This window comes from Hypanus sabinus, chromosome 2, assembly GCF_030144855.1.
Source record: "Hypanus sabinus isolate sHypSab1 chromosome 2, sHypSab1.hap1, whole genome shotgun sequence".
Lineage (NCBI taxonomy): Eukaryota > Metazoa > Chordata > Chondrichthyes > Myliobatiformes > Dasyatidae > Hypanus > Hypanus sabinus.
In genome coordinates, this window is record NC_082707.1 from 183,979,942 (window position 1) to 184,002,637 (window position 22,696).

Consider the following 22,696-nt stretch of genomic DNA (forward strand, 5'->3'; position numbering starts at 1 on the left):
AGTTTGCATGTGCCAACATTTTGTGTACTAAGATTACAAGAGCATAGTTCTCCAATACTGGCTGGTATAGGAAAGGCCCTTATCTAAGAAAGACTGGTTATACCAGCGATAAGTTGGGCACTTATTCAAAACATGTCTATAACAATCCTATTTTTAGTACCATAGAAACATAGTTTACTTCACATAGTTTAGAAACAAAAGCCTGTGCCAAGTATGTGAAAACTGCACATAAGCAAATTACAAGGTAATCCATATTGTGGATAAGCATGTGGCTGGAAGAGCCTCTATTTTGGTTATGGGATTTGTCAATCCTTTCTCTACTGTTCCCAGCACTTGACAAATCTTTACTGAAGAAGGTAGTTGACACTATTTGATAGGGGCACATCTCTGTTGCTACTAATGAAAGGGCAACACGATATTGTAGTAGTTAGTCCAATTGCTTATGCACTAGTGATCACTGTTTTTGGATCACTGTAAGGAATATAGTGTCTATAAGGAACTTGTATGTTCCCTCCAAAACCATGTGGGTTTTCTCTGGGTGCTTCAGTTTCCTCCCACGTTCCAAAGATATACAGTTAGGGTTCGGGTTAATGTTAGTGAGTTATGCGCGTGCCATGTTGGTGCCTGAAGGATGGCGATGCTTGCGGGCTGCCCCAACACATCGTCTGACTGTGGTCATTGATGCCAAATGATGCACTTCACCATGTTTCGATGTTTCAATGTACATGTGACAAATAAAGCTAATCTCTTTAGCTGGTAAGCAGCTTTCAAACAATTTTATGATGCTGAAAAGATGGAAAACACTGTTTGATCAGTCATCTGAAGAGCCAGATTTAACAATGCCTTGCTTCTAAGATTCTGACCAATCTTTATATAAATGATTATCGGTTTATTTGAATTTTATTGTGTTCTTGATTATGCAGTTAGTATATTTTGATGACCCTGGTAAAAGATTCAATAGTATTGATTTTTTAAAATGTATAGGGCTGAAATTTGCTACAGAGTGTATTGCAATTCTGTGCTGAGATTTTCATGTTCCATTACATTTAGAATAGCGGTTGAGCTTGGAATGGCATGCCACTATGCCTGGAGGGATTAGAGAAGCAGAAGAGATGAGAAAACGAGGTGTCTACTTGCTTAGTTGGTATCCCTCATTGGTTCAGGTAGTGTTTCAAATCATTCCTTCCTTGAGGCATCCTTGTAGTAGTGAAGGCAAGCATTCTAACGTATTTTTCTTTCCACATTCAAGGTTAGTTAAGGCACTAGATGACAATGCTGTTGTTGAGAGATGTAATGAGGAAGAATGTGAATGGGGTGGTGAGGGAAGGGGTGAATAACTGCTAGCACTGTTGGGAAATGCAGACTAAGCTTTATTGCACCATGGCAATCAAGGGCTAATGGAAAGCCAGAGCAGCATAACGTTGTGGACCATTTGTCTTCCCAACCTGCCATCACAAAACCTGCTCTGCAAACTGGGTACTAGTATGGACACATTTAATTTAATAGAGTAAATATGTCATGTCCAGGTGAGTTCTATAGTTTACAAAGTGAGATGGTAGAGGAATGACCTGCAGGAAGGTATCCCAAAAAATATTGAGTCAATGAAATATAATTGATTGCTATTGTCCTGAAGGAATGTCTGCGAAAGATTTAAGAAATCTGGAATCTATATTACAGAGATTCTCATAGATGCAACCACCTGTTCTCCAAGCACAAATGTTGCACAGGCAACAATAGAGTAGGAAGAACTAAAATATTAGTTGGTGGCTGTATTGTGAAAGCACAGTCAATGGCCAACAGCAGAGATTGGTTGCAGTTTCCACTAAGTGGTTTGCTGAGGCTTTGTAATTCTGAAAGATGCTATAACCAGTCTCCTGCTTGAGGCTTTGATTGTGGCCAGTGAGCTGTTTACTAGTGTTGTCAGTGACATTTTGGAAAGTCGGGATGCATATTATGAAGTGTCTTCTGTTGTTACTTTTGGTGGTCATATCAGTTTGAGCTGAAGGCTTTAGGTAACATGAAGACACGTATACCTGACAAGGTTCATGAAGCAAATTAGATTCTCCATTGTGAGTTAAGGCCAGCAACAGCTCTGGTCCAATGGCATACTGGTTCATTCATGGATCATCTACAAGCTACCATCTCATCAGCTTGGTGTCTTCCTACTTCTCTGGGTCTTATCTTTACTGAGCCTTGGTATGGAGAGGTTGACTAAAGTTCTTGATAAGATGCCAAGCCCAAGTTGGGATGACCAAGGTGAATATTAATTCCTGTCTCTAATATTACTCTTTATCACATACTGGGTGGCAGTCTGACTGGTGGGAAGACTGATTATCACCTGTCCCCTTCCTCTGATGTCTTCATCAATTTGAAGCTGCCGTGATATGTTTTCATTGAGAATAAATAGATGTAAACTTATCAACATATAACTTTTACAAAGTTTAAGTTTAATCTTTCCAAAGTTGTTCATTTAAGATTTAGTTGGTTGTATATCATTGTTGTTGAAATTCTCAGTTTAACATTGCAATAAAACATGAATCTTTATAATCAGAATCAAACTTAATATCACTGGCATATGTCGTGAAATTTGTTACTTTGCAGCAGCAATACATTGCAATAAGAAATATATATAAATAATTAAGTCATACAAAAAGAGAGCAAAAAATACAGTAAGTTGTTGTTCATGGTTTGTTGTCCATTCAGAAATATGATGGTGGAAGGGAAGAAACTGTCCCTGAAATGTTGACTGCGTCTTCAGTCTTCTGTACCACCACCTTGATGGTAACAATGGGAAGAGGGCTTATCCTGAGTGATGGGGCTCCTTAATGATAGATACTTATGTTGACTATCATCAATTGATCAAAGTTGGGTAATCCATCCCACAGTTTTTAATTTATCAAAGCTTGCACTTTATTGTCTATGTACAAAACCTAAAACATGAATTCTGCTTTTCCCACTGTACCAACACTCACTCAGACCACTTCTCCAATTTATATCACTGAAATAGGAAATCTCCTGTTGTCCAACTGATCGATCCTTCACTCAGCCCCTGGCATAGTCGACTTCTCAATACTTTGCACTTAAACCCCTCATTCTTTTACCTCCTTTATCAGTTTAAATGTTGTAATTAATGTCTTTGCTTTGAATCAGAGCACACCAGCCATTTACTAGGCTCTGGTTTCTCGGGTCAAACACATACTCCCTATTCATAACCTACATGTTTTATATTACCAAAGAGCACCTCACAAGTACTTCCTTATTTGGAAATGATCTCTAATTCAGCAGATTATTAAGAGCATCATTGTGTCCACTTTAAAGCACTTTGATCCAGAGTAAACCAGTTCACTAGACTGCTCACAAAATGGAGGTAACAGAGCAACTTCACAAAATGGCAGCCTCCATTCCTTCAAACACATGGTAAGAACAAAAGACAAGTGGTTTGTCTGCTTCCACTGTCCATCTTGACTCATTTGAGTCTGATGTTTCCTTCCATATTTTAAGTTCTCATGGCCAACAGCCACCTTCTTGAGACATTGCCTTTTGAAGATGTTCTCGATGCTGGTGAGGCTAGTGCCTATGACGGAGCTGGTTGCAGCTTTCTGATTCTGTGCAGTGACCCCCTCCATACCGGATGGTAATGCAACTTATTAGATGTTCTCCACAGTACACCTGCAGAAATTTGAGTGTCTTTGGTGTCATACCAAATGTCTGCAAACTCCGAATGAAATATAGCCACTGTTGTGCTGCCTTTGTAATTGAATATGTTGGACCTAGGATAGATCCTCGAAGGAGTTGACACCCAGGAAGTTGAAACTGTTGCCTTTCTGCTCGATGAGGACTGGTTTGTTTCCCTCAGCCCCCCCTTTCCTAAAGTCCACAATCAATTCCTCGTTTTCACTGATGTTGGGTGCAAGATTGTTATTGGATCACCACTCAATCAGCTGATCTGTCTTGCTCCTGTACACCACCTTGTCACCATCTGAAATTCTGCAAACAATCATATCATCTGAAAATTTATAGCTGGTGATTGAGTTGTGTCTAGCTGGACAGTGGATGCAGAGAGCGTAGTGCATTGGGCCACACACCCATCCTTGAGGTGTGCCTATGTTGATTATCAGTGAGGTGGGGATTTCTGATCTGCATAGACTGTGACGTCTTGGTAAGGAAGTCAAAAATCCAGTTGCATAGGAAGGTACAGAGGCCTAGGTTTTGGAGCTTGTTGATTCGAACTGAAGGTATGATGGTATTGAACGCTAAGCTGTAATCATAAACTGCAGCCTGATGTGGTACTGTTATTGTCCAGGTGATACAAGGCTAAGAGGAGAGGCAGTGAGATTGCATCGCCGTAGACCTATTGTGGTGATAGACAAATTTCAGTGTGTCTGAGTCCTTTGGCAGGAGTTGATTCTGACCATGACCAATCTTTCAAGGCACTTCATCACAGTAGATGTGTGTGCAACTGGGCAATGGTCATTGAGGCAACTCGCCCTGCTCTTTTTAGGCACTGGTATGATTGTCAGCATTTTGAAGCAGGTGGGAAACTGCAACTGCAAAAGTTAGAGATTGAAGATGTTCTTGAACGTGCCCACCAGTTGGTTGGCACAGGTTTTCAGAGCCCTACCAGGTACACCATCAGAACCTGATGCCTTGCAAGGGTTCACACTCTTAAAAGATGTTCTAATGTCAACCTCAAAGACACAGGCCACAGGGTCACTAAATGCTGCAGGGATTCGCACAGGTATAGTTTTATTCTCCCATTGTGAATGGTGTGCATAAAGGACATTGAGCTCAACTGGGAGTGATGTATCACAACCATACATAATAATAGGTTTTGCCTTGTAGGAGGTAATTGCCTGCATTCCCTGCCTGATGTACATCCAAATCTGTCTCTAACTTCAGTTGTAATTGTTCACTTGCTCTTAACATAGCCTTCCTTAGGCTGTAGCTTGACTTGTATAGTCTGGATTACTAGTCTTGAATGCCACAGACCTAGTCATCAGCTGACTACAAATCTCCAGGTTCATCCAAGGCTTTTGGTTTAGATATGTCTGGTATGTTCACAAAGGCACACGTTGTTCTACACAGGTCTTGATGAAGTCAGTGACAACTGTGGCCTATTTGTTCAGATCTGCAGATGAATCCTTGAATTTTGTCCAGACTATCGACTCAAAGCAGTTCTGTAAGCGCCTCTCCACCTCCCTTGACAATACTATCTTGGTCCTCACCTCTGGTGCTGTGGTCTTTTGCCTCTGCTTATATGTGGGGAGAAGTAGTACAAACAAGTGATCAGACTTTACAAAGTGTGGGCATGGGATGGCACGGTAAGCATTCTTTATGGTGGTATAACAGTGATCAAGAGTGATAGTTCCTCTGGTTCCACAGGTAATGTGTTACTGGTAGTTGTTCTCAGATACCTTTAAGATGGCCTGGTTGTAATTTCCTGCAGTGAAAAGGAGGGTATCTGGGTGCACTGTCTAGAGACTGCTGTTCAGTGCTCAGCTCTTCCAGTGCCTGCCTGACTTTGGCTTGAGGTGGAATATGCACCACTACTAGAATGATGATGGTTACCTTCAGGTTCAGTGAAAGTTTTATCAAAATTCCTGTAAGAATTTGTTCAGGTATGCAGAAAGAAATTCTACAGAACATTTGTAGTTGTTAAAAGTATCTTTTACCAATCTTATGAATTTTTCTTTACATACATGTTTTCAAAGGTAAACTAAGATGTGTCTGATTTTTCTTCTGGTTGCAACTTCACAAGTTGCTTCTTGCCTGCTTTGTCCTCTTGAGTGATGGTTCCTAAAGTGAGTATATATCTTCTGGCAGTTTTCTTGCCTCTGTAGCAGATGATTGTGGCTTTAAGTACTACAGCGACTGAGCATAAATTCTAGGTTGTGGCTTCATTGCACTGCTAAGAAAACCAGTGTACTGCCAGTGTACTTGGTAGCATGGCAGTTAGCAGAACTTTACAGCGCTGGCAGTCAGGGTTTATTTCCTGCCTCTGTCTGTAAGCAGTTTGTATGTTCTCCCTGTGACTACATTAGTTTCTTCCAGGTGGTCCTGTTCCCTCCCACATTTCCAAAAAAAAAACCTGGTTAGTAAGAGATAGCAAGTTGTGGGTATGCTATGTTGGCAGTGGATATATGGTGACATTTGTGAGCTACCCCCAGCACATCCTTGGACTGTTGACACAAACTACACATTTCACTAGATGTTTCAATGTCCATATGACCAATAAAGCTAGTCTTAATCTCTGGATGAAATGTTGAATCAGTGTGCTATCTTGCTATCTCAAAGAAAGGTGTCAATTTTGGTTTAGTAACAGAACCCAATGACTGGAGTCCAGAGTCCACAAGTCCCTGCGAGTCCACTGGGAAAGTCAAACACCTGATGTCCTTGAGTCAGAGTTCACTGGAGGCCAAAGATGGCTTGTCCTGGAGTGGGAGGACTCTGTATGTTGGTGGGTGGCAGAAAGAAAAGGGGCTTGTTTTTTGTTTTGTACTGATTTGTTCTGTTTTTAAACTGCTGAGTATTGTGGGCATGCTATGTTGACATTGGAATGTGTGTGAATATTTGTAGTCTTACCCCAGCACAACCTTGGGTGTGTTGGTTGTTAACACAAATGATGCATTTCGCTGTATTACTTAATTATTATTTTTGGGAGCTTGGCTTTCATTGGCCTGGCCAGCATTTATTCCCGCATTAAGAATTGCCCTTGTAGGTATTGGTGATCAGTCACTTTAAAGAGCTTCATTTCTGATAAAAGTATTTCCACATAGTTTATTATTATCCTCTTTGATTGAAAGTCAGTTAATTAAATCAAAAACTCAATTCTATATGCATGGAGATAAGTCTGGTAAATTACTGGCTAATCAATTGAAAATTGTTTCGGATAAACAACAGATTACTAGGATTCGTAAACAAGATGGTACTCAGAGAGATAAATAGAGCCTTTCAAGATTTTTATAACTCCTTATATCAATCAGAATTCACTAAGGACTCTTCTATAATAAATGAATTTTTAAGGAAATTGAATATTCCAAAAGTAACTGTTGAGGATAACGTAATTTTAGATACACCTATTACGGAGTCTGAAATAGAAAAGGCTATTTTTTCCAATGAATTCTGGTAAAGCTTCTGGTCCAGATGGTTTTCCCGTAGAATTTTTAAAATCTTTTTCTTCTATACTTTCTCCTTGGCTTTGTAAAATTTTTAAAGATGCATTAAGTGTAGGTAAATTACCACAATCTTTTTATGAAGCTTCTATTTCTTTAATTCTTAAAAAAGATAAAGTCCCTACTGAATGTGCATCCTATCGGCCTATATCCTTGTTAAATACGGATTTTAAGATTTTCAGTAAAATTTTGGCTATTAGATTAGAAAATATATTACCTCAAATTATTTCTGATCAGACTGGATTTATTAAAAATCGCTATTCATCTTTTAACATTAGAAAATTAATTAATATTATTTATACTTCTTCATCTAAAATACCAGAATGTGTTATTTCTTTAGATGCTCAAAAAGCATTTGATAGAGTTGAATGGCCGTATTTATTTACTACAATGCAACAATTTAATTTTAGTTCAAAATTTATATCATGGATTAAATTAATATACCATAAACCTTTAGCTTCGGTTTTTACCAATAATCAAAGATCCCCTTTTTTTCAGCTATTTCGTGGTACAAGGCAAGGTTGCCCTTTAAGTCCTTTACTATTTGACATTGCTTTAGAACCGTTGGCTATAGCTATTCGTGAATCACCTAATATTCTGGGTATTACCCGTGGGGAGAGGACGTATAAAGTATCATTATATGCTGATGATTTGTTATTATATATATCTGACCCTGAAAGATCTATCCCTGCTATTTCATCTTTGCTTGCTCAATTAGTAATTTTTCTGGTTATAAATTGAATTTTAACAAGAGTGAACTATTTCCATTAAATATGCAAGTTCCAATTTATAAACATTTACCATATAAAATTGTTACAGATTATTTTACTTACCTAGGTATTAAAATTACTAAAAAACATAAAGATTTATTTAAGGTTAACTTTTTACCTTTAATTGACCAAATTAAGCAACTTGCTATTAGGTGGCCTCCACTATCTTTGTCATTGGTTGGTAGAGTTAATGCTATTAAGATGATGATACTACCTAAATTCTTATATTTATTTCAAGCATTACCAATTTTTATTCCTAAAGCTTTTTTTGATACTATTGACTCTAAAATATCTTCTTACTTATGGCAGAACAAAAATCCTAGATTGGGTAAAAAATATTTACAGAAGCCTAAGAAGGAGGGCGGCTTGGCTTTACCAAACTTAAGATTTTACTATTGGGCAGTCAATATATGGTATTTAATATTCTGGACACAAGAATGGACTATAGCTACTTGTCCACAATGGGTAAATTTGGAATGTAAATCTGTGCAAGATTTTTCACTGATTTCAATCTTAGGATCTTCACTTCCTTTCTCTTTATTCAAATTGAATAAACATAACTAATCCTATAGTCAGATATACATTACAAATTTGGTTTCAATTTCGTAAATTTTTTGGTTTGAATAAATTTATTTTATCATGTCCTATAATATCTAATTATTTTTTTCGGCCATCTATGGATCAAGCTTTTCTTTTATGGAAAACAAAAGGTATAACATGTTTTCGTGATCTGTTTCTGGATGATAACATTATGTCCTTTGAACAGCTATCTAATAAATATAATTTACCTAAAACTCATTGTTTTAGATATTTGCAAGTTAGAATTTTTTTGTATAATGAGTTAGTCTTTTTCGAAAGAATGTCCATTGCACATTACAGATAGAATTTTAGCCCTTAATCCTTATCAAAAGGGTTTAGTAGCCATCATTTATAAGATGATCATGAATATACAGTTAAATGTATCAGAAAAAATTAAGAAGGAATGGCAAGAAGAGTTGCATTGTCCTATATCTACTGAGCAATGGGAAAAATTTTATTATTGGTAAATTCATCCTCTATTTGTGCTAAACATGCCCTAATACAATTTAAGGTTGTACATAGAGCTCATATGTCTAAGGATAAACTGGCTCGATTTTATTCTCATCTTAATTCAACCTGCGATAGATGTCATTCTGATGTCGCTTCATTGACTCATATGTTCTGGTCTTGTCCTTGTTTACAAAATCATTGGAAAGATATTTTCAGTATTATTTCAAGAGTTTTAAATATTAATTTTCAACCGCATCCTCTCACTGCAATTTTCGGTTTACCAATGACGGATAATAATCGTTTATCCGTTGCAGCCATCAAATTCTAAATTTGTGTATATTTACAAAATACAATTAAGTTGGTGAGTAAAACTATTCAATATCTTTTCTTTGTACTTTTGTCAGTTAAATAAGGGTTCACGTGAATTAATGTATCACAGATTTTTGTTTTTATTACATTTTGGAAAATATCCCAACTTTTCTGGAAATGAGGTTTGTAGTATAGTATTATTGGCAGTGTTCTAATTTGTTCTGTATTTCATTTAAATAGATAATTAGTTACTCAATTTGCCATTTTTAAAACTTTTAAAACTATTTCCATGAAACTTTGGCTAATTAGTGCAGCTGCTGAACTGGGCCAAAATGTATTGGTTCCAGTGTGTCACAATTAACCAAAATCCACTGTATACAAAAATTTTGCAGAAGGTAATTAGTCATATAGGTGTAAATGGGTGGCATGGATTTATTAGGTCAGGCTTGTTACCATGCTGTATCTGTAAATAAAATAAAATCATTCTGAAGTATGAGCTAATTTAGAGAAATACCTGTAAATCATTTGCATCAATAGTCAGAGATTTCTAACTGTCAGTGACTTGTAATGATTAAACACAATTATAATCCCAGGCTACTCACTCTTAACAGGAGTACAATCCTAGATGAAAGGTCTTCAACCTGAAGCATTCATTTTCATTCTTTGCGCATACCAGGCAGTGATACAGCCAGTCAGGATGCTCTCAATTGTACCTCTATAGAAAGACCTTAGGATTTGGGAACTTGTGCTGAACTACTACAAAAGAGATGTTGTTGTGTTCTTTACCATACAGCCAGTATGTACAAACCAACTGAGATTCTTGGTGATGTGTTTACTGAGGAACTAAAATCTGTTAACTCTCTCAAACCCAGATCCATCGACGTCAATAGGGCTGAGCCTATCTCTGTTCCTCCTGTAGTCCCCAACCAGCTCCTTTGTTTTTGTGACATTGAGGGAGACCACTGTGTCGAGTGATGACTTCTTCCCTGTAGACTGCCTCATTATTATTTGAGATGAGGCCAATCAATGTCGTATCATCTGCAAATTTAATTAATAGATTGAAACTGTGGGTGCCAACACAGTCCTGGGTGCACAGAGAGTAATGGGCACAGAGAATCTTGGCCACTAGCCTACGAAGTACCCAGGATATCTTTAGGGAGTGGTGTCTCTGAAAGGCAGTGTCCATTACTAAGGACCTCCAGCACCCAGGACGTGCCCTTTTCTCACTGTTACCATCAGGTAGGAGATACAGAAGCCTGAAGGCACACAGTCAGTGATTCAGGAACAGCTTCTTCCCCTCTGCCATCGGATTCCTAAAAGGACGTTGAATCTTGGGACTCTACCTCACTTCTTAAAAAAAATATACAGTACTTCTGTTTTTGCACTTTTTAAAAATTATTCAATATATGTAAGTGATTTACTTGTTTATTTATTATTATGTTTTGTTTATTTTTTTCTCACTCCACTAGATTATGTATTGCATTGAACTTCTGCTGCTAAATTAACAAATTTCATGTCACATGCCGGTGATAATAAATCCGATTCTGAATTACTCTTCTGTCTCTGCAGTATGGTATTCTGTTAACATTGTCAATTTTTGCTCTCGTGATTAATTACTTTGAGAAAGAAGTCTGCTGGAAATGCTTCATCCTCTCATCAGATTACATCTGCAGTCCTTCGTGAACCCCACCCATCACCTCCCAATCTCTGTCACTCTTCCCCCCACTTCCATTTGCTTATTGCCTCTCCTCACCTGGATCCACCTATCACTTCTCCCTCTTTCCACCTTCCCTTCACCTATTTATACGGGCTATCTCCCCTTATCTTTCACTTCAGGTGAAGGGTCTTGACCTGAAATGTCAACTCCACCTTTTTTAAAACGATTAGCTTTATTTGTCACATTGAAGCATACAGTGAAGTACACTGTGTCAATGCAGTTTGAAAATTGTGCTAACTGCTGCCCACATGACGCCACGTGTCTAGCGGCAACATAGTAGTCTTAGCCTGTATGTGTTTGGATTTTTGAAGGAAGCTAGAGCACCCAGAGGAAACCCATGTGGTTACAGGGAGAACTTGCTGATAGTGGCGGGAATTGAAACCACATTGCTGATTGCAGGCGGCGTAAAGCGTTATGCGAAGCTACACTACCATGCTGCCCTCTCCAGAGATGACGCCTGACTTGTTGAGTTCATCTTGTTTGTCCTTTTCAATTCTGTCCATAGTTATTTCAACACCATGGAGAAAGCTTTGAATACTCTTCCTCCTTTATGCAGTGTGTTGCCATTGACTGCTTCAAATATCATCTGCCATGTTATATTGAAATACCATTTATAAATCATTTCATAATTCATCAGCTGCTGTTTCTGATTCCACTAGCATTTCTTCATTCCCATTTTTTTTTCTGAATTCCATATGCTTTGAGTTTTAATTGCCTTTATTGTAAGACTTCTGAAATGCAGTCTTCTGGATTTATGTGCTTATAATTAAAATTGTAAGAAATCCTTGAATGAGGTTATAAATTGTTTGGCTTTTGCATTGCAAGTGACTTGTTGAAAATAGTTAGCAATTGTCTGTCTTTGGAATTTCTTACAGTTGGGTCTATTAACAGGGTTTTGCTGGCAAACTGTCCATTTCACTTTTTCACCTGGCCAGTTTTGTACATGTTTGCAGTCCAGTGTTATTGACTTGAAAATGTCAGTAATGTGCCATCTGCTTGACACAGTTAGGGTCAAAGGAAACTTCAGAGGTCAGTGAACAATAGAGTGTTTGTTCTGGCCTCCCAGATGGCTCTTTTTCCATTCTTTTCCTGTTGATTCAGATATTTTTGAATTCCATACTGTCTCATATTTGTTCTGTACAATTCAGTATTATGTTTTTACATTTGAAGTGTAGACAAAGTTAAATAACAAACGTATGTGCACAGAGTGTTGTGCGAAAAAGTGTCCAGCCATCAGATCAATTGGAACCTTTTTCCTTTGTGATGTATTTTGTACTTTTGCTTTTACCAACTTGCAATATTCATCTGTCTGACTGACACCTTATTGAGGGTGTTGTCATTTGGTAAAGATGTTAAAAGTTCATTATCATTATTTTGTATTTGCAGATTGTCTTTTGCACATCGGTTATCAGTCTGCATGTATAGTTTTTCATTGATTCTATTGCTTTTCTTTGCTTTACTGTGAAAGCATGCAAGAAAGGTTTGTATATGGTGATATACATATTATGATATATTTCGAACATTTTTTGCTGACATTTATGGGATCTTGCTGTGTGAACTTGTCTGCCTATTTTCATGTCGTGTTATAGTGACTGAGCTGAAAAAAACTGTTAATATGAAAACTGTTTTGGAAAAAAATGAGTTGGCATGGTTAGCCCAGACACTTCAAAGCACCAGTACTCAATGAATGGGGTTCAAATCCCATGTCTGCCTGTGAGGAGTCTTTACATTCTTCCCAAGACCATGTGAATTTCCTCTGGACACTCCAGTTTCCTGACAGATTCCAAAGATGTATGGGTTAGGGTTAATAAGTTGCAGGCATACTATGTTGGCGTTGAAAGTAAGGCAACACAATCCTATTTGATTTGATGCAAATAATGCATTTTACTGTACGTTTTGATGCACGTGATAAATAAAGCTTCTTTGGGGAAAAAAGAAGCAATTCAGAGCTTCCTAAAATGGAAATGAGAGCCACTTTAAGAATGACACTAAGTCAGTTTTCTTGGTTAAGTGTTTTTATGAAACTGATGCAAGTGGTTTCTCATAACTAAAGTGGATGGGATTGCAGAAATTAATTTTAGTGATTTAGAGTTCTAGAAAACAGTACAAACAGGCAATTTGGCCCAGCTGGTCTGTTCCAAGCCATTTAAACTGCCTAGTCCCATTGATGTGCACCCAGCTCATAGCCCTCTATAACCCTCCAATTCATCTACTTTCATTTCTTGAACATTGAAATCAAAATTGCATCCACCACTTGCACTTGTAGCTCATTTCACACTCTCATCACTCTGAGTGAAGAAATTTCCCTTTACGTTCCCCTTAAATATTTCACCTTGCACCCTTAACCTATGTCTTCTAGTTGTAGTCTCCCCAAACCTCAGTGGAAAAAGCCTGCTTGAGTTTACCCTATCTGTATCCCTCACAATTTTGTGCACTTCTATCAAATCTCCTCTCAATCTTCTGCTTGCCAAGGAATAAAGTCCTAACCTATTCAATCTTTTCTTACAACTCAGGTCTTTCAGTCCCAGCAAGATACTTGTAAATTTTCTCTGTACTCTTTCAACCTTATTTACAGTGGCATGAAAAAGTTTGAGCACCCCGGTCAAAATTACTGTTACTGTGAATAGCTAAGCAAGTAAAAGATGACCTGATTTTCAAAAGGCATAAAGTTAAAGATGACACATTTCTTTTAATATTTTAAGCAAGATAACTTTTTTATTTCCATCTTTTACAGTTTCAAAATAACATAAAAGGAAAAGGGCCCGTAGCAAAAGTTTGGGTACCCTGCATGGTCAGTACTTAGTAACACTCCCTTTGGCAAGTATCACAGCTTGTAAATGCTTTCTGTAGCCAGCTAAGAGTCTTTCAATTCTTGTCTGGGGGATTTTCGCCCATTCTTCCTTGCAAAAGGCTTCTTGCTCTGAGATTCTTGGGCTGTCTTGCATGCACTGCTCTTTTGAGATCTATCCACAGATTTTCAATGATGTTTAGGTTGGGGGACTGTGAGGGCCATGGCAAAACGTTCAGCTTGCACCACTTGATTTTGAGGAGTGTTTAGGATAATTATCCTGTTGTAGAAGCCATCTTCTTTTCATCTTCAGGTTTTTTACAGACAGTGTGATGTTTGCTTCCAGAATTTGCTAGTATTTAATTGAATTCATTCTTCCCTCTACCAGTGAAATGTTCCCCGTGCTTCTGGCTGCAACACAAGTCCAAAGCATGATCAATCCACCCCCCGTGCTTAACAGTTGGAGAGGTGTTCTTTTCATGAAATTCTGTACCCTTTTTTCTCCAAACATACCTTTGCTTATTGTGGCCAAAAAGTTCTATTTTAACCTCATCAGTCCACAGGACTTATTTCCAAAATGCATCAAGTTTAGATGTTCCTTTTCAAATGCCTAACTCTGAATTTTGTGGTGAGGATGCAGGAAAGGTTTTCTTCTGATGACTCTTCCATGAAGGTCATATTTGTGCAGGTGTCGCTGAACAGTAGAACAGTGCACCACCATTCCAAGTCTGCTAAATCTTCCTGAAGGTCTTTTGCAGTCAAACGGGGGTTTTGATTTGCCTTTCTAGTAATCCTATGAGCAGTTCTCTCGGAAAGTTTTCTTGGTCTTCCAGACCTCAACTTGACCTCCACTGTTCCTGTTAACTGCCATTTCTTAATTACATTACGAACTGAGGAAACGGCTACTTGAAAATGCTTTGCTATCTTCTTACAGCCTTCTCCTGCTTTGTGGGCATCATTTATTTTAATTTTCAGAGTGCTAGACCGCAGCTTAGAGGAGCCCATGGCTGCTGATTGTTGGGACAAGGTTTGATGAGTTTGGTATTTATAAAGCTTTGAAATTTGTGTCACCTGGCCTTTCCTAATGATGACTGTGAACAAGCCTTTGCCCTAATAAGCTAATTAAGGTCTGAGACCTTGGTAAGAGTTATCTGAGAACGCAAATCTCTTGGGGTGCCCAAACTTTTGCATGGTGCTCCTTTCCTTTTTTTTACACACTTTAAAATTGTACAAAACAAAAATAATACACTAATCTTGCTTAAAATGTTGAAAAGAATGTTTCATCTTTAACTTTGACTTTTGGAGGTCAGTTCATCTTCTACTCAGTTAACTATTCACGGTGCCAAACTTTTGCATGCCACTGTACATCTTTCCTGTAGGTAGGTGATCTAAACTGTACACAATGCTCCAAATTATGCTTCACCAACATCTTGTACAACTTCAACATAACGTCTCAACTCAGTACTTTGACTTATGAAAGCCAATATGTTGAAAGCTTTTGTAATGACCCCATGTACCTATGATACCACTTTCAATGTAATATGGACCTGTATTCCCAGATCTCTTTGTTCTACCGCACTCCTCAGTGGGCAATGCAAGACCTACCCTGGTTGGTCCTCACAGATACAACACCTCACACCTGTCTGTGTTAAATACCATCTGCCGTTGTTCAGCCTATTTTTCCAGCTGGTCCAATTTACTCATCATAAATGCCAAACGACTTGGTGCTTCTTGGCCAGCCTTCCATATGGGACCATGTGAAATGCCTTGCTGAAGTCCATTTTGGGTGGTGGTGTGGAGTTGCGTTTTTACGAAAAGAGATGTAGGCTCTCCTTCCCTCCACTAGCCTGCAGTTCACCTTTGGACAAGGTGTAGCAGTTGCTTAGTCCCCCTGATCAGGGTCTTGTGAAGCCACGGGAACAGGTGGTGAATGGTCATAAGAGCAGTTAGTGCATATCACAAATCCTGGTTATGTGACCACTGATGCTTGGCAGACATTCTCTGAAGAGTATTGATAATAGCTGGGGTCACCCATCTTGCAAAAACACTGCCAAGAAGAAGGCAATGGAAAACCACTTCTGTAGAAAAATTTGCCAAGAACAATCATGGTCATGGAAAGACAATGATCACCCACGTCATACGATACTGTACATAATGATGACGATGAAATCCATGTAGACAACATTGACTGCTTTACCTTCATCAACATTTTTTGGTAACATCCTGAAAAAAAATCCTATATTTATTAACAAGCATGGCAAAAAGTCAATGCAGTTTCTTATTAGTAAATTAGTAAAGTGTCTTATAAGTAAATTCTTATTAGCATTGTGCTACTAAACATCTGTTTCTGTTTAACATTATCTCCTGTTATATATTTTCTCCATTTTATTCAGCCAATTTCTTCATTTTGTGAATAACATTTCGTTTCTATGACAGACTATGTGAATGGAGGGGAATTGTTCACTCACTTGTCACAAAGAGAACGTTTCACAGAGAATGCAGTGAGAATATACAGTGGGGAGATAGTGCTGGCACTGGAACATCTACACAAGGTAAGGCACACCATTTCTGGCTAAGGATTGCATTGGGTTTAACCTGGTAAAGAGGATACACAACGTTTACTTTGTAGATTGGAGAGCTTGATAATTTCACTGTCAGTGTTTGAGAGCATGTTGAAGGCAGAGTTGCCAAATGCATTTTAAGAAATGTGTGGACAACCACTCAAGCTATCTAGTCATGGAAAAATAAGAGCCACGTGCTGGAATATGGGTTCCCACTGATTGGTGTGGCTGTGATGGGCTGAATGGGCTGCTCCAACTCTGTATGACTCTGAAGCTTGACTATCACTTGCACAATGATTTGAGTCTTTTATCTGTGCAAGGTATGATGTTATTATAGAATCAGAGAGCACTACAGCACAGATATAGATCTTTCAGCCTATTCATGTTGTTCACACTTTTAGTCCTGCATTTGCCTCACTCAGTGAGTTGAGGCAAATGCAGTTGCTTGTGTCAATATTCATCTCTCCTAAAACTTTGATCAGAGACTCACAAAACGCCTTCCCTATGTGGCTCTCAATGGGTAGAAATCGTAAGAATCGCTCCTGAATGTTTCCATCAGTTGACACATAAGGTAAAATGAATGTGAGCTGATCTATGTCTGCAACATCTGTGCTTGAATTGATTCTAATAGAAAAGTATTTGGCCATTTTGACTTCACTGACGATCTCTGACAGAACTCAATGAGCTCAATGAACTCCTCACATGTTTTAGTTGAAAGATATGAAGGGTGCCTGATCCTGCATTTTCAAATTTCTGTATGTGCGCCTTCAAAAAGGGGTCAAATTTCACTTATTACCTCTAGAATGCCCATGTAGTTGCCGTTATCAGGCCTGCCAAATATGTCACTGGAGCCTTGGATAGCCAGTCCCCTCTCGACCACAAACTTCACAGCGGCCACCACTCTTCTCAATACGTCGGTCCAGTAGACACACTCTGACTCGAACTGTTTTTGCAATTCTGCATCTATTCTTCAGCTGTCAGATGCTAGTGTAACATAGGTCAGTATTGTTTTCCTGTGGTGTTCGCTATTTTCATGTTCTCGTATGCGCTCAGCGGCATGTTTCCAGTCGCTAAAGCCAGTTTCGAAGACGGACTGACAGTTACCATCACTGAAGATGCGGCATGCAAAACAAAAAACACAGGCAGTGGAAGGGGAATATAAGAGCCATTGCCTTGATATGTACTCACCATTTATGAGCTTGCATTTGAAGTGAAATTTGGACAAAAAACATCTCTGCTGTTTGTATACTCATTCCAAAGCTTTGCTATCCACATCCTTATTCTGGCAGGACTCCGGCCCTTTCTTAGCTCAGTATGCTCGGACTGAATCATCTAACGTTTCCTTTCCCCAGTGAGCAGGATCAGTGCTGTAAGGATCCTCAGTAGCGATAATGTTAACATTAATGGCAACCCGACTTGGTTGTTCAGAGGCCTCTGTGGTCGGGAATCCCAAAGTCATTCTCTCTGCCTCTTCAATGTTAGCTGCTGACTGTGGCAAGGATGGTGGTCCTGTGCTAACGCTGGTGCTAGCACTAGCTGTTGGACAAGTCTCCATTTGTCCACCGGTCTCAGACTGTGACAAGAGTGATGGTACTGCTGCATCACTGAGAACAGATTTAAAAAATTCTGTCATTTTCAATGTCTTTTTTTAATGCTTCTTTCTCAAGGTCCTTGTTTCTTGTCTCTTTTTTCTTTTCTGTGTTCCACTCTCATTCTTTTTTATCCACCATGATGATAGCTACCTACTTTGGGTCCCTCTGCAGCTCTGGCCCCTGGGCTGCAGCCCAGCCTAGCCCTGCCTAAAGTCCGGCCCTGCATGCAGGCTAACGTTGTGTTCCTTGTAATAGTGCCTGAACACTAGAATTTTAGTAGTTTCTCACCATAAACAACTCACTTCTACCAACCAAAAGGGATGAACTATTTGTAGTCCTTGAATTGCAGGATTCTGGTCACTTAGGAGTAATTTCAGTCAGTACTGTAATCTCTACCACTGTGTTGGGTAACAGTTTACTTTTCTTCTAAAAGAAGGCCGCTGGATTTTACACAGTAGTATATGTCTATTTAATGAATAAATCCTTGAAATAGACCTGTACAGATTGGATGAGTTGCACCTGAACTCGAGTGGGAGCAATATCCTTGCAGGTAGGTTGGCTAGCATGGTTCGGAAGGGTTTAAACTAATTTGCAAGGGGGGTGGGACCCAGAGAGATAGAGCAGTGAAAGAAGTGCATGGAGTAAAGCCAGATCTAACATATAGAGAGACTTTGAGGAAAGAGCAGCAGAATAAAGGGTGTAAAGGTAGTAAGGTAGAAGGGCTAAAGTGTGTGTACTTCAATGCAAGAAGCATCAGGAACAAAGGTGATGAACTGAGAACTTGGATGCATACATGGAATTATGATGTAGTGGCCATTATGGAGACTTGGCTAGCAGCAGGGTAGGAATGGATTCTCAATATTCCTGGATTTCAGTGCTTTAAAAGGGATAGAGGGGGGAAAAGGGGAGGAGGGGTGGCATTACTGGTCAGGGATACTATTACAGCTACAGAAAGGGTGGGTAATGTGCAGGATCCTCTTTTGAGTCACTATGGGTGGAAGTCAGGAATAGGAAGGGAGCAGTTGCTCTACTGGGGGTATTCTGTAGGCCCACTGGTAGCAGCAGAGATACCAAGGAGCAGATTGGGAGGCAGATTTTGGAAAGGTGCCAAAATAACAGGGTTGTTATCATGGGTGACTTTAACTTCCCTAATATTGATTGGCACTTGATTAGTTCCAAGGGTTTAGATGGGGCAGAGTTTAAGTGTGTTCAGGATGGATTCCTGTCACAGTATGTTGACAGGCCGACTAGGGGGACTGCCATACTAGATCTAGTATTAGGTAACGAACCGGGTCAGGTCACAGATCTGTCAGTGGGTGAGCATCTGGGGGACAGTGATCACCGCTCCCTGACTTTCAGCATTATCATGGAAAAGGATAGAATCAGAGAGGACAGGAAAATTTTTAATTGGGGAAGGGCAAATTATGAGGCTATAAGGCTAGAACTTGCGGCTGTGAATTCGGATGATGTTTTTACAGGGAAATGTACTATGGACATGTGGTCGAGGTTTAAGGATCTCTTGCAGGATGTTAGGGATAAATTTGTCCCAGTGAGGAAGATAAAGAATGGTAGGATGAAGGAACCATGGGTGACAAGTGAAGTGGAAAATCTAGTCAGGTGGAAGAAGGCAGCATACATGAGGTTTAGGAAGCAAGGATCAAATGGGTCTATTGAGGAATATAGGGTAGCAAGAAAGGAGCTTAAGAAGGGGCTGAGAAGAGCACGAAGGGAGCATGAGAAGGCCTTGGCGAGTAGGGTAAAGGAAAACCCCAAGGCATTCTTCAATTATGTGAAGAACAAAAGGATGACAGGAGTGAAAATAGGACCGATTAGAGATAAAAGTGGGAAGATGTGCCTGGAGCCTGTGGAAGTGAGCAAGGCCCTCAATGAATACTTCTCTTTGGTATTCACCACTGAGAGGGAACTTGATGATGGTGAGGACAATATGATTGAGGTTGAGGTTCTGGAGCATGTTGATATTAAGGGAGAGGAGGTGTTGGAGTTGTTAAAATACATTAGGGCAGATAATTCCCCGGGGCCAGACAGAATATTCCCCAGGCTGCTCCACAAGGCAAGGGAAGAGATTGCTGAACCTTTGGCTAGGATCTTTATGTCCTCGTTGTCCACGGGAATGGTACCGAAGGATTGGAGGGAGGCGAATGTTGTCCCCTTGTTCAAAAAAGGTAGTAGGGATAGTCCAGGTAATTATAGACCAGTGAGCCTTACGTCTGTGGTGGGAAAGCTGTTGGAAAAGATTCTTAGAGATAGGATCTATGGGCATTTAGAGAATCATGGTCTGATCAGGGAGAGTCAGCATGGCTTTGTGAAGGGCAGATCGTGCCTAACAAGCCTGATAGAGTTCTTTGAGGAGGTGACCAGGCATTTAGATGAGGGTAGTGCAGTGGAAGTGACCTACATGGATTTTAGTAAGGCATTTGACAAGGTTCCACATGGTAGACTTATTCAGAAAGTCAGAAGGCATGGGATCCAGGGAAGTTTGGCCAGGTGGATTCAGAATTGGTTTGCCTACAGAAGGCAGAGGGTTGTGGTGGAGGGAGTACATTCAGATTGGAGGGTTGTGACTAGTGGTGTCCCACAAGGATCTGTTCTGGGACCTCTACTTTTTGTGATTTTTATTAACGACCTGGATGAGGGGGTAGAAGGGTGTAGGGGCAGGTGTAGTACTTGTACCGCTTGCAAGGATAAGTGCCAGGAGGGAGATCAGTGGGGAGGGACGAATGAAGAAGGGAATCGTGTATGAAGTGATCCCTGTGGAAAGCAGAAACTGGTGGGGGTGGAGGGAGGGAATGATGTGCTTGGTAGTGGGATCCCATTGGTGATAGTGGTAGTTCCATAGAATTGTGTGCTGGATGTGGTGGCATTTGGGGTGGTAGGTGAGGATGAGGACCCCTATCCCTGGTAGGGTGGTGGGAGTATGGGGTAAGAGCAGACATGAGTGAAATGAAAAGTATGTGGTTGAGGGCAGCATTGATGATGGAGGAAGGGACGTCCTGAGGGCATCTCATTCATTCAAGAATGAAAAGCCTCATCGTGAAAGCAGATGCGGCAGAGATGGAGGTATTGGGAGAAGGGGATGATGTTATTACAAGTAACAGGTTGGGAAGAGGTATAGTCCAGGTAGCTGTGAGAGTCCGTGGGTTTATAATAGACACTCGTAGATAAGCTGTCTCTAGATATACGGATAGTGAAATTGAGAAGGGAGGGTGGTGTTGGAAATGGACCGGGTAAATTTGAGGGCAAGGTGGAAGTTGGAGACAAAGTTGAAATCTATGATCTCCGCCTACAAGCAGGAAACAGCACCAATGCAGTCATTGACATTGCAAAGGAAAAGTGAGGGGCAGACACCATTGTAGGCTTCATTGTTCCACGTAGCTGACAAAAAGGCAGGCATAGCTGGGACCCAAGTGAGTGTCCATGGATACACCTTTTGTTTGAAGGAAGTGGAAGGAGCCAAAGGAGAAAGTTCTGCTGGAGGATAAGAGAATGGTGGTGGAGGCGAACTGGTTGGGTCTGGTGACCAAAAAGAAATGGAGAGCATTGAGTTCTTCCTGGTTGGGGGATGGAGGTGTATAGGGACTGGACATCGACAGTGAAAATAAGATGTTGGAGGCCAGGGACCTTGAAATCATTGAGAAGATCCAGAGTGTGTGAAGCATCATGGATGTAGATAGGACGGGACTGAACTGGGGGAGATAAAACAGAGGCGAGTTACGCAAATGAGATCAGTAGGACAGGAACAAGCTGAAACATTGGGTTTACCTAGACAAGCAGGTTTGTGAATCTTGGGTAGGCCTCCTGTGTATCGGTTAAACTGGACAGAGATTGGGAGACCGCTTCACTGAGCACCTAAGCTCTGCCAGAAGAAGTGAGTTCTCCCAATGACCACCCATTTTAATTCCACTTCCCATTCCTATTCCAATATGTAAATCCATGGCCTCCTCTGCTGCTGTGATGAGGCCACACTCGGGTTGGAGGAACAGCACCTTATATTCTGTCTCGGTAGCCTTCCTCCTGATGGCATGAACATGATTTCTCAAACTTCTGGTTCCCCCTGCCCACTTCACCATTCCCCAATTCTCCATCTCCTTTTCTCTGTCACACCTTATCTCCTTGCCTGCCCGTTGCCTCCCTCTGGTGCTCCTCCCCCCTTTTTTCCATGCCTTCTCCTATTAGATTCTCCCTTCTTCAGCCCTTTGTCTCTTTCACCAATCAACTTTCCAGCTCTTTACTTAATCCATCTCCCTGCTAGTTTCACCTATCACCTTGTGTTTCTCTATCCCATCCTCCCAGCTTTTAAGTCTGCTCCTCGTCTTTTTTTTTCTCCTGGTCTGCTGAGATCCTCCAACATTTTGTGTATGTTGAGGAGGAATTTAGAGCATAGAAAACCTACAGCACAATACAGGCCCTTTGGCCCACAATACTGTGCTGGACATGTACACACTTTAGAAATTACCTAGGGTTACCCATTACCCTCTATTTTTCTCGGCTCCATGTACACATCCAAGAGTCTCTTTTTAAAAAAAAAGCTACACCACCGTCGCCTGCGGCTCATTCCATGCACTCACCACTCTCTCTGCCACTTTTAAAAAAAAACTTATCCCTGACATCTCATCTGTACCTACTTCCAAGCACCTTAAAACTGTGCCTTGTGTTGGCCATTTCAACCCTGGGGAAAAAACCTCTGACTGTGCACATGATCAATGTCTCTTATCATCTTATACACTTCTATCAGGTCAC

General features: G+C 40.2%; 1 protein-coding gene across 8 annotated transcripts in view; it reads left to right on the forward strand.

The window, feature by feature from the left end:
* Positions 1-22,696, forward strand: part of rps6ka5 (ribosomal protein S6 kinase, polypeptide 5) — a 330,130-nt gene that overhangs the window by 152,257 nt on the left and 155,177 nt on the right. For all 8 annotated transcript variants that reach the window (XR_009510328.1, XM_059961120.1, XM_059961152.1 and 5 more), the window contains one exon: positions 16,222-16,337. Coding sequence is in view for 7 of the 8 variants with exons in the window: in XM_059961120.1 (XP_059817103.1) it covers positions 16,222-16,337 (116 nt within the window). In the remaining variant the exon portion in view is untranslated. The remainder of the gene's footprint in view (positions 1-16,221; positions 16,338-22,696) is intronic.